The 13,253-nt window shown below is 44.1% G+C and overlaps 1 protein-coding gene across 1 annotated transcript in view; it reads left to right on the top strand.

The window, feature by feature from the left end:
• The window catches only part of THADA (THADA armadillo repeat containing), a 906,435-nt gene that overhangs the window by 268,254 nt on the left and 624,928 nt on the right, over positions 1-13,253 (top strand). The window contains 1 exon segment of the mRNA XM_075341438.1: positions 12,191-12,323. Within this exon segment, the coding sequence (XP_075197553.1) occupies positions 12,191-12,323 (133 nt within the window).

Here is a 13,253-nt window from a genome sequence, read left to right as displayed (position 1 = left end):
ATAATTGTATTTCTGAACATGTTTTTGTAAACAGCTAAAATAACAAAACTTGTGTCACTGTCCAAATATTTCTGGACCTAACTGTATATATGTGTGTATGTATATATGTATATATATGTGTGTATGTATATATATATGTGTGTATGTATATATATGTGTGTATGTATATATGTGTATGTATGTGTGTGTATATATATACATATATATATATATATATATATATATATATATATGTATATATAATTACACAGTGCCTTGTAAAAGTATTTGGCCCCCTTGAATTTTTCAACCTTCTCCCACATTTATGACTTCGACCATAAAGATAAAAATGTTAATGTTCTGGTGAAGAATCAACAACAAGTGGGACACCATTGTGAAGTTGAACGAAATTTATTGCTTATTTTAAACTTTTATAAAAAAAAAAATAAGCTACAAATTAGGGCGTGCAGTATTATTTATCCCCTTTACTTTCAGTGCAGCAAACTCACTCCAGAAACTAACTGAGGATCTAGTTTAAAGCCGTATTTGGTTACAAAAAGATTTCCAAAACTTTAAACCTCCCAAGGAGCACTGTGTAAGCGATCATATTGAAATGGAAGGAGAATCATACCACTGCAAATCTACCAAGACCCGGCCGTCCCTCAAAAATTTCATCTCAAATAAGGTGAAGACTGATCAGAGATGCAGCCAAGAGGCCCATGATCACTCTGGATGAACTGCAGAGATCTACAGCTGAGGTGGGAGAGTCTGTCAATAGGACAACAATCAGTCGTACACTGCACAAATCTGGCCTTTATGGAAGACTGGCAAGAAGAAAGCCATTTCTCAAAGATATCCATAAAAAGTGTTGTTTAAAGTTTGCCACAAGCCACCTGGGAGACACCAAACATGTGGAAGAAGAGCTCTGGTCAGATGAAACCAAAATCAAATTTTTGTGAACAATGCCAAACGATATGTTTGGCATAAAAGCAACACAGCTCATCACCCTGAACACACCATCCCTACTGTCAAACATGGTGGTGGCAGCATCATGGTTTGGGCCTGCTTTTCTGCAGCAGGGACAGGGAAGATGGTTAAAATTGATGGGAAGATGGATGGAGCCAAATACAGGACCATTCTTGAAGAAAACCTGTTGGAGTCTGCAAAAGACTTGAGACTGGGACGGAGATTTGTCTTTCAATAAGACAATGATCCAAAACATAAAGCAAAATCTACAATGGAATGGTTCACAAATAAACGTATCCAGGTGTTAGAATGGCCAAGTCACAGTCCAGACCTGAATCCAATCGAGAATCTGTGGAAAGAGCAGAAAACTTCTGTTCACAAATGCTCTCCATCCAACCTCACTCAGCTCCAGCTGTTTGCAAAGGAAGAATGGACAAGAGTTTGTCTCTCGATGTGCAAAACTGATAGAGACATACCCCAAGCGACTTGCAGCTGTAATCTCAGCAAAAGGTGGCGCTACAAAGTAGTAACTTAAAGGGGACGAATAATATTGCACGCCCCACTGATCATTTTTTTTTATTTTTTAAAAATGTTTAAAATAAACAATACTTTTCGTTCAACTTCACAATTGTGTCCCACTTGTTGATTCTTCACAATTAATTTTATATGTTTTATCTTTATGTTTGAAGCCTGAAATGTGAGTAGAGGTTGACAAATTCAAGGGTGCCAAATACTTTCGCAAGGCACTGTATGTTAGGTGGGAGGCAAGTCAATTAGGGTTTCGATTTTTCCAGATTCAGAAACTTAAAAAATGATGGAGTTTGAAGATTACACTTCACTATATATGCAGTGACTGCGTAAAGGGTCGATATTGGCTTTTTGGATTGTTTCATTCATTAGGTAGCACTAAAGTTCCTATCTAGTGATGAGTGAGCACACCATACTCGGCTGCTTGGTACTTGTAATGAACAGTCGGGTGGGCTTGACTTGAGTACCGAATATAATGGAAGCCAATATTGATCTCAAGCATTTTTCTGGAAGATCTTCTGGAAAAATGCTCTCATTCCCTTTTGATTTCCATTATACTAGAATACGCAATTTGTGCCCATCCGAGCGTCCAATTACTCATTACAAGTAGCAAGCACCCAAGCATGGTATGCTTGTTCATCGCTATTCCTGTTCTCATCATCTCTTAAGAGACTATTTGCACATTGCTTTCCTTTTTACTCACCCATTACTTTGTCCCAATGTAAGTTGTCCCAATGTCAGTTTTGAATTGTGCCATCAGGCACAATCCGGTGTGTGCTTGATGCAACGGATCCGGCGCAGATTGTGGTAAAACTGATGCGACGGATCTGTTGTAGCAGTTTGTACCGAGAATTCAGCTGTGGCCGCGGGTAACCTGAGTGATGTCACCGCTGACAGCGTGACTCACTTCAGTTGCTCCATGGAGCTTCCAGCGAGCGGCGGTGCTCTACAGCCGATCCTGTCAGCTTCCGATGTAGCAGAGCTGAAAGCGTCGTGGGACCTCGTGTGGATTACGCCGGACCTGGAGGGGTATTTGGGGATTAATAAAGTGGGGAAAGAGGGTGTTTTTTTTTTTGACTTTCAAATAAAGGATTTTTTCGGTGTTTGTGTTTATTTACTTTCACTACAGTTTAGTGATGGGGTGGTGTCTCATAGACGCCTGCCATCTCTAAGCTAGGACTTAGTGGCAGCTATGGGCTGCCATTAACTCCTTATTACCCAAATTGCCACCGCACCAGGGCAATTCGGGTTGAGCTGGGTAGAATCCCGGGACTGTCGCATCTAATGTATGCGGCAATTCCGGGCGGCTGCTCTGCTGGCTGGTATTTTGTGGGCTGGTGGGGCTCCCCATCTTGAGAATACCATCCCTAAGCCGTGTGGGTTTACTTTGGCTGGTATCAAAATTTTGGGGGACCGCACGTCTTTTTTTTTTTTTTAATTTATTTATTGTACTGCATGATATAGACCTGCCCACCGGCGGCTGTGATTGGTTGCAGTGAGACAGCTGTCACTCAGAGTGGGGGCGCGTCTGACTGCAATCAATCATAGGTGGGCGGGGAAGCAGTGAATACGAAATGGTATAATGAGCAGCCGGCACTTTCAAAGCAGGAGAAGCCACGGGATCAGTGTGACAGCCGTCCAGCGCCATGCCGGTGATCGGTGAGTATGAGAGAGGGGGTGAGAGGAAGAGACCGACAGAGAGAGAGACCGACTGACAGAGAGACAGGCAGACAGACATAGAGAGACCGACAGAGAGAGAGAGATTTTGTAACCAGAAAAGAATTTACACATCTGAGCATGCTCAGTTAAAGAAACCGGATCCGTCGGTGGAATGCGTTTTTGCCGCATTACGACGGATCCGGCACCCATAGGCTTTCATTTTACAAAACGGGGCTGGATCCGGCGTGGTGCGGTTTTTTTGCCGGTGACAAAAACGTTCCCTTGTGCGTCCTTTCTGGCAGCTGGACACAGAAATTTCACGCCGGATGAAACACGGCATCAGGCACAATCCCGCGCTAATACAATTCAATGAGGATAAAAACGCACCTGGTGCCGGAAGCAGCCTAAATGCCACAACTGCACAAACAATAAGCTCCACTTCCACCAGATAGTCTGGAATGCCACACCTCACCAAGCCAACTAAGATAAACTATAGCTGACATAGGTGGAAAAATTCAGTCAGCATAAATAGGAGGGGAGAAGATGTGATTGGCTTTCCCACACCATGTGATCAAAGGAGATGAACAAGCAGACTAAAAGAGTTTAACACTTGCTAGCCTGCCTATGAATCAGCACACAGCAGGTCAACGCCCAAGCCTGCCTGCGTAGATCACGTACCAAATTAGATATCAGGTGGAGTGTCAGAATCTGTAATGTGAACAGAACCTGACGCTTCCTTGACAGTCGGTGAAGTTTGTGAAAATCTCTGCGTGACATTAATGTCTTTTTTTTTTTTTTTTACTCAATTATTGTGGGTAAGCAATAACTCTAGCCTTCCTAAACCCTAGATATCGAGCCATTTTTTTTTCAACCGGATTCACTTTCAGAACTTACCATGATCTCATTATTTTGCATTATCCTAGGTCTACTTCAATGTTTACAAGATTATCACTTTTTATAATATTCAGGTGCGTCTGGCAAAGCTTTATAATACTCCATTAAACCCGAAATGATGTGTCTGGTATATCCCTCCGCACTGCTCCAGCCATTCACAGGCTGGCTGCATTAAGCTGAGATGTGTAAGCCCCGATATTAAGCACGTTTTGGGAAGACGGCTCCAAGCATTAAAATGAAGAACAGAGAGGAAAGAAAACCGATTTATGTTGGACGGAGATTTTCAAGCATCGGCGTGCACTGGCAGGGTAGGGCTTAAGCCTAAAGCTGCCTAAGTACACAGGCTTTGGTTCTGCGGTTTAACTGTGTCGCATGGAATCTTCCCATTCATTCTTATGCCTCTGTCTTAGGCTCTACCCAGACGTGAAACGGTTAAACCACTAGAAAAGTTGCTGTCTCATCTAACCCAGAAGGGGGGGATTCTTTCATCGGCCTCTTATGTAATCACAGATTTTGTTTTCTCTATATTGCGGTTATACAAAAGACAAGTTCATAGTAACTTTTCAGCCTGCAGCAAACTCCAGAGGAATCTGCCGGCTTTGACATACTCCAAACTTTCTCCTTTGTCTGTTTCCATTTGGCGTGCATCAGACGGACTCGTTGTCATAAGTCCTCAACCTCAGCGCCATGAAGGACTGCGAAAAAGAAAAAAAAAAGGGAAATGCATGACGTGCCGAACTTGTGCTAATGAAGTCTCAGTAGGAACCGTCCGTCTTATTGTTCTTCTGCAAGTGATTAGACAGTAATTAGTCACCGGCGGTTCTTGTAAATGTTTCTGGATTGCAGTCTCGCTATGGAATTCATAACCAGGAGAGATGGATCAGATTTTCTTTACATTTCCATAATATTTTCCAATATATGTCAATTTTTTTTTTAACAATTCATTTACTTTCTAAACGTAAAGACAAGCAACTTTCTAAATAGTCTTCATTACAAATTTTCTACCATTTTGCTGCTGCACTAATTGTCGGCTCTTATTCTGCTTGCTAAATGATATGCAAAAATGATACAAATGCATAAGAAGGAGTTAACGCCCCGCATCAGCCAAATGAAGATGTAGAGATGTTGATGAATAATATCTTTTTTTTACTTCATCGGTCTACGCGTTTCGAAGTCGAAACCTCTTCCTCAGGACCAGGACATCAACAAGATGCTTTGTTGATGTCCTGGTCCTGAGGAAGAGGTTTCGACCTTGAAACGCGTAGACCGATGAAATAAAAAAAAGATACTATTCATCAACATCTCTACATCTTCATTTGGCTGATGCGCGGTGTTAACCCCTTCTCTACTCCATTTTGAATGTCATCCACCTGGGGCTGCAGCAGACGCCATTATTTCATGCTTATCAGTGGTTGAGACTCTCACAACCACAGTAGGTGAGTGTATATCTCCTGTATATACTACACTTGTCATCTTGTGTTACACTATCAGCGCTTCTTATTTTAGATTTATTACAAATCCATAAGAGACATTGACACTGCACCAGAAATTGTGAATGTAAGTTAGGGTTAAGGTTACTAATAGGGATGATCGAATACCTCAAATATTCAGCTTCGCGAATATTTGCCGAATAGGTCGCCGCTAGTCGACTATTCGTGAATATTCGATGCGCAATGTAAGTCTTTGGGAAACCCGAATAACAACTATTCTGAACTATTCGGGCTTCCCATAGACTTATATTGCGCATCGAATATTCGCATAGTGGCGACCTATTCGTCAGATATTCGCGAAGCCGAATATTTGAGGTATTCGCTCATCCTTAGTTACTAACCCTAAAGCTGGCCATATACCTTCAAGTTTAAGCTGGCCATATACCTTCAAGTTTAAGCTGGCCATACACCTTCAAGCTTATGCTGGCCATACACCTTCAAGCTTATGCTGGCCATACACCTTCAAGCTTATGCTGGCCATACACCTTCAAGCTTATGCTGGCCATACACCTTCAAGCTTATGCTGGCCATACACCTTCAAGCTTAAGCTGGCCATACACCTTCAAGCTTACACTGGCCATACACTTTGAAGCTGGCCATACACCTTGAAGCTTACGCTGGCCATACACCTTGAAGCTTACGCTGGCCTTACACCTTGAAGCTTACGCTGGCCATACACCTTGAAGCTTACGCTGGCCATACACCTTCAAGCTTACACTGGCCATACACTTTGAAGCTGGCCATACACCTTGAAGCTGAAGCTGGCCATACACCTTCAAGCTGAAGCTGGCCATACACCTTCAAGCTTACGCTGGCCATACACCTTGAAGCTTACGCTGGCCATACACCTTGAAGCTTACGCTGGCCATACACCTTGAAGCTTACGCTGGCCATACACCTTGAAGCTTACACTGGCCATACACCTTGAAGCTGAAGCTGGCCATACACCTTGAAGCTGAAGCTGGCCATACACCTTCAAGCTTACACTGGCCATACACCTTCACGCTTACGCTGGCCATACACCTTGGAGCTGCAGCTGGCCATACACCTTGAAGCTGAAGCTGGCCATACACCTTGAAGCTGAAGCTGGCCATACACCTTGAAGCTGAAGCTGGCCATACCCCTTCAAGCTGAAGCTGGCTATACCCCTTCAAGCTGAAGCTGGCCATACCCCTTCAAGCTGAAGCTGGCCATACCCCTTCAAGCTGAAGCTGGCCATACCCCTTCAAGCTGAAGCTGGCCATACCCCTTCAAGCTGAAGCTGGCCATACACCTTCAAGCTGAAGCTGGCCATACACCTTCAAGGTAAAAATTGAAGCATAAATGTGTGATTGTTATTCATGGAAAAAAAAGCCTTCCCCCTACAAATAGACCCTAGCCTTTTTTTTAGGAAACAAAAATAATATAAGACCCTGTCTTATTTTTGGATACACACGGCATCTATTACAGTGTTGCTTTTCTTTTTTTCATTTAAGAAATAAACATTAAAACAATTGTTCCACTTTAAGCCAAGGCTCTTGGACCTGGGTGCAAATGCAACCCCTTCATCCGCTATACCAGTCATGGCGAACCTTTTACAGGCCGAGTGCCCAAACTGTAGCCATAAACCCATTTTTTTTTCCGAAGTGCCAACCAATCCTATTATGTAAATAATTGATTGTAACCTTACCTTTGCCGTCTTCTCTTCTCTCCAGCAGGGGGCATCACGCTCATGCATGCTTACCACACATTGAAGCTGAGCCCCTGCCCTTTCCAGACACAGCAGTTGGATTGATCTCTCTGGAAAAAATTGCAGCATATTAGACAGAGATTTTAGCATGGAATACAATCAGATGTCACCCTGTAATCTACATCTACATTTCAAAGTCTGAACATCTTGAAATCCCATAAAGACGTACAAGTTGCTCCCCTACCCTTTCATTGTGTAGTTATGTCCCCCTTCCTGGGCCACTTCTTGGTAAACGTCCCCCATCCTGATATATATTTCCTACATTCTGGTATATTTGTCCCCATCATGGCCCCATCCTGGTAAATATACCTCATCCTGGTAAATGTACCCCATTCTGGTAAATGTACCCCATTCTGGCATGTTCCCCCATGCTGGTAAATGTACCCCATCCTGGCATATTGCCCATCCTTGTAAATGTTCCCCCATCCCGGCATGTACCCCATTCCTGGTAAATGTCCTCCATCCTGGTAAATGTTCCCAATCCTGGTTAATGTACCCCCACCCAGGTAAATGTCCCCCATCCTAGCATGTACCCCCATCCTGGTAAATGTCCACCTTCCTGGCATGTTCCCCTTCCTGGTAAATATTCCCCTTCCTGGTAAATGTACCCTATCGTGGCATGTTTCCTCCATCCTGGCATGTATGCTTCCTCCATCTTGGCATGCATTGTTCCCCATCCTGGCATGTTTGTTTACCCATGCTGGCATGTATGCTTCCTCCATCCTGGAATGTATGTTTCTCCCCCATCCTGGCATGCATGTCTCCTCCATCCTGGCATGCATGTTTTCCCCATGCTGGCATGCATGTCTTCCCCCCCCCCCCCCCCATGCTGGCATGCATGTCTTCCCCCCCCCCCCCCATGCTGGCATGTATATTCCCCCCCCCCATGCTGGCATGTATGTTTTCTCCCCCCATGCTGGCATGTGTGTTCCCCCCCCCATTCTGGCATGTGTGTTCCCCCCCCCCCCATGCTGGCATGTATACCCCCCCCATTCTGGCATGTGTGCCCCCCCCATTCTGGCATGTGTGCCCCCCCATGCTAGCATGTATGCCCCCCCCATGCTGGCATGTATGTTCTCCCCCCCATGCTGGCATGTGTGTTCTCCCTCCCCATGCTGGCATGTGTGTTCTTCCCCCCATGCTGGCATGTATGTCCCCCCCCCATGCTGGCATGTGTGTTCTCCCCCCCCCCATGCTGGCACTGGCCCCCTCATCCCCACCTTGGCACAGCTGCACACAAGTTATATATTTAAAAAAAAAAGAAAAAAAACAAAAAAGCAACACACAACTCACCTTCCTGCACACTCTCCCCCACTGCCAGTTTCCACGCGGCCAGAAGACGTCATTACGCCGGCGCCGCTCACTGACGCTCCTCCGTCTCCTAGGCAACAGACCTGCGGCCTGGGAGAGGAGGCGTGTCAGAGCGAGGAGAAATGTCTCCTCCGCTCCAACACAGCTTTGAACTGTCGACGCCACCGCACCAGCAGATCAAAGCGTCAGGATCAGGCGACAGCACGCGTACCAGCAGAATGGGCTCTGCGTGCCCCTGGTGGCACGCGTGCCATAGGTTCGCCATCACTGACCTATACAGTAGTTGCACCCCTGTACATAACTAATCTGAGTTGCACATAATGTATATTTTATGGCTTTGAATAGGTTTTTTGTTACATTGTTTCCTGTTATTAAAGGCGTCGGATTAAAACCGTAGTAAATATGTATATATGGAAAGCAGTCACCGCGAGTTGTGGACATTGGGTGAAATGCTTGTAACTCCAGCTGCTTCATGGAAGATGTGAGTGAAGATATAATCGTTCTTGGTAGATATGTTTTCAATGGCTGAAAAGGCAAGTCCAGTGGAGATCAAATATCATCATGTCAAGGCCCCAAAACAGCCCCCTGCCGGCAGGCTCCATGGTCTGATCACCCAGATTTCCTTTATGTCAAGCGAAAAACTTGTTTTCAATTACGTATACATTGTAAATTGATTCTAAGTCAATATTACCAAGAGGAAATTAAATTAGCAGCTCTGGAACGGAATTTAAATACATAGGAGTTAAAAGAAAACGGGTTGGAGAGCAATCCCTGTATCATGGCAGAGCGCTATAATGTTTTATTTTTTATGATGTATTATATGGTTTTATTATTATTTAATATTACCGTATTTTTCAGACCATAAGACGCACCTAGGTTTTAGAGGAGGCAAATAGGAGAAAAAAATTTGACACACAAAAATGAGGTTAAGACACACTGTTATGGGGGGTATCTGCTGCTGACACTGTTCTGTACTAATGTTCCCCATCTTGGGCCTCTTCCTGGTATATATGTACTCCATTCTGATATATGTGTCTCTCATCCTGGTATATATGTTCCCCATTCTGAGCCTCTTCCTCATATATATGTCCCTCCTCCTGGTATATATGTTCCCCATCCTGGTATACATACCCCCCATCCTGGTATACATGTCACCCATCCTGGTATACATGTCACCCATCCTGGTATAGATGTTCCCCATTCTGGCCCTTTTCCTGGTATATATGTCCCTCATCCTGGTATACATGACCCCCATTCTGGTATACTTGTCCCCAATCCTGGTATATATTTCCCCATCCTGGGATATATGCCCTCATCTTGTTATATATGTTTCGCAACCTGGGCCGATTCTGGTATATATGTCTCCCATCTTGGTATATGTCTTCCTCATCCCTGGCCCATCCTGGTACATATGTCCCCATCATGGGCCCACCCTGTTATATATGTCCCCCATCCTGGTATATATGTCCTCATCTTGGTATATATGTTTCTCAACCTGGGCCGATCCTCGTATATTTGTCTCCCATCTTGGAATATCTCTTCCTCATCCCTGGCCCATCCTGGTATATATGTCCCCATCATAGACCCACCCTGTTATATATGTCCCCCATCCTGATATATATGTCCTCATCTTGGTATATATATGTTTCTCAACCTGGGCCGATCCTTGTATAAGTCTCCCATCTTGGATATGTCTTCCTCATCCCTGGCCCATCCTGGTATATATGTCCCCATCATGGACCCACCCTGGTATATATGTCCCCCCATCCTGGTATATATGTCCTCGTCTTGGTATATATGTTTCTCAACCTGGGCTGAACCCTGGTCTCTCATCCCGGTATATATGTCCTCATTCTTGGCTCCTTCATGGTATTTATATTCCGCATTCTGGTATATATGTCCTCATTCTGGTATATGTCTTCAGTCATGGCTCCATTCTGGTATATATGTCCCCAATCATGGATCCATCTTGGTGTATATGACTCCCGTTATGTCACACTCCTAAAATAATAAATTATTCTACTCCTCTTCCCTCCAGTCCCCTGGTGCGCGGCGTCCTCTTTTGATGTTGGCAACTGACCTAGGCGTGTAAATGACAGGTAGTGCATGACATCAGTGCACCGAAGGCAGGAGCAGGGTCATCAAATTCATTCCCATGCATGCACGAGATTTCCAGGTGCTGGCAGTGACGCTGGCTCATGGAAATCATGTTATCATGCCCATAGGGACGTGATAACATGGAAAAAAGGCTGACTAGTCAGGGACATATAAATGCTCCTGCGACTAGTCACAGGCCTAATTAGCATAGGGACAGTGAGGTTTATAAGTAGTTTTTTGAAACATTGTTTTTCAATAGATTATTTGGCAAAATGAATGGTGTCACAAAACTACAACTTGTCAGTCAGAAAATAAACCCTTAAATGATTGTCGAAGGAAAAAAAAAAAAAAAAAGCTGTGGCTTTTGGAAGAAGAGGAGGATAAAGAGGAAGCACAAGAGTTTAAATTGGCTGTGGCGGGAAGATGTTAAAAGCCCATTATTTCTGTATTATCTCTCTATATAATATATTTCTGCAATAGTATTCGTGAACCAGGAGGCTCTAAGTAGTAATAGGATGGTAATTTGACTAGTAGGCTGCAGTGTTTGCAGCATTTTGGATGCAGCATGTTTTTACTGCATCCAAAACGCTGCGTTGTACAGTACAAGCACAGTGGATGGGATTTTTAGAAATCCAGTGCCCACTGTGCTTGTTTTTCCCGCTGCGAAAACTGATCTGCGGTGCGGCATCCTGAGCCGCAGCATGTTAATTTTTTGTTGTGAAGATGCATGCGTTCTCCGTAGGGAGAACACAGCGAGAGTCCGCAACTGCCCAACCTGAACTGTGGGCGCGAGCAGCTGCAGTCTCCTGCGGAGGGGACTCCTGGCCCCGCAGTTCAGGACCTGATCGTGTGCGTATCTGTCAGCACAAAATGACTGTTCAAACCAAGCTCAGGTACTTTGTGCAACCATGATGTAGGCAGACAGTTCAGTTCTTCTTCTCACCTTTGCTCTCCCTTGACTTCTCGGAGTTGTCAATCAGGGAAGGGGAGGCAGAGATGGATGGGGAAGGTGCACTGAACCATTGGTCCAGATTGGCCTGTGCTGAGTTTGAACAGTCATATTTTGCTGACTCTTTAAATGGACAATTGAAATAACCATTATACATAAAATAAGACATGCTCTTCTCATCAGAAAGTCATGTATAAGGCCTCCTGGAATGGATAAAAGGTCTGCTGTATCCAGGAAAGTCTCTTTCTCTCCTCCAGCGCAGGTTTATCTACCATCTCGTCAGCTCTGACCTGTTCCTGGCTTCTATATCATACACAAGTGCAGAATTCGGCACGGTTATTAATGACTGGGGTGTATACATTAGGCCACGTTGCATTGTGGGTTTTACGGTCTTTAATCGTATCCAGTATTCCTGGAAAAAGGGAAAATAAAAAAAATTCCTAGATGTACCTATATCTGAAAAACAGGTCTGGCTGTGAATGGTTTGCTTGTTTAAAGCCCAGCTCTCCGTGTTTGAAGTGGTGTAGCGTGGTTTTAATAAAAATGTAGTGCCCTCCGTGACCTCCTCTACTCGTTTGATTCTTTCAGATGCAAGGAGGAGAGCCTGCGCTGTCTACCACGCCAATGGTTAAGCAACGTCTTGGAGGAAATTAAATCTAGCGATCCGTCTTCGAGGCTGTGTGCAACCAGACGCAGTGCTGGAATTCCCTTCTACATACAGGTACGGAGCAAGCTGTGCACCGTTTATGGGGCTGAAGTGGCTCAGCTCTTTAATCGTCTACGCAAGAGGATCTACATCTGCCTCCATGTCTTCCTCATAAAAGTTCAAGATGATATTTGATGTCTGCATCATTTCTGAGTATTCAGAGCTGGTTAATGTTCTCCAGAGTCTGTGTTTACAAGGGTACTCCCATGATATAAAGCTAGAATATGCCATAACAATGCAAAAGAGGAAAAGAGTTTTTGTAGTGCAAAGAAATACAAATATTATTCAAGACATGAAGTGAACATCTTTAAAAGCACTTAAAACATATCCGGACCGGGTATTGGCAATGTTACATTAGAGATCCCTGGATCAATAGGCCATTACATACAGAATAAGTGCTAATCATAGTAAATGCACTGTATTTACACTATCATAAGTGGCCCATGATACCAGAGTACTAGTCAATATACATACAGTGTGGAGTTATGGGCGCAGTGCCCACATAATGGTAAAAGCATTGTCCATAGCCAGTCACGGGGGGAAGCCTCAGGAAAACGCCCTACGTACGTTTCGATATCTTTGTTGAAGTATTCAAATCCTACCCTTGATGAAGATTTGAATACTTCAACAAAGATATCGAAACATACGTAGGGCGTTTTCCTGAGGCTTCCCCCCGTGACTGGCTATGGACAATGCTTTTACCATTATGTGGGCACTGCGCCCATAACTCCACACTGTATGTATATTGACTAGTACTCTGGTATCATGGGCCACTTATGATATTGTGTAAATATGGTGCATTTACTATGATTAGCACTTATTCTGTATGTAATGGCCTATTGATCCAGGGATCTCTAATGTAACATTGCCAATACCCGGTCCGGATATGTTTTAAGTGCTTTTAAAGATGTTCACTTCATGTCTTGAATAAAATTTGTATTTCTT

Source organism: Anomaloglossus baeobatrachus, chromosome 3 (genome assembly GCF_048569485.1).
Source record: "Anomaloglossus baeobatrachus isolate aAnoBae1 chromosome 3, aAnoBae1.hap1, whole genome shotgun sequence".
Lineage (NCBI taxonomy): Eukaryota > Metazoa > Chordata > Amphibia > Anura > Aromobatidae > Anomaloglossus > Anomaloglossus baeobatrachus.
The sequence above is the reverse complement of the archived record's forward strand: the minus strand, read 5'-3'. Positions and strand labels throughout refer to the sequence as shown.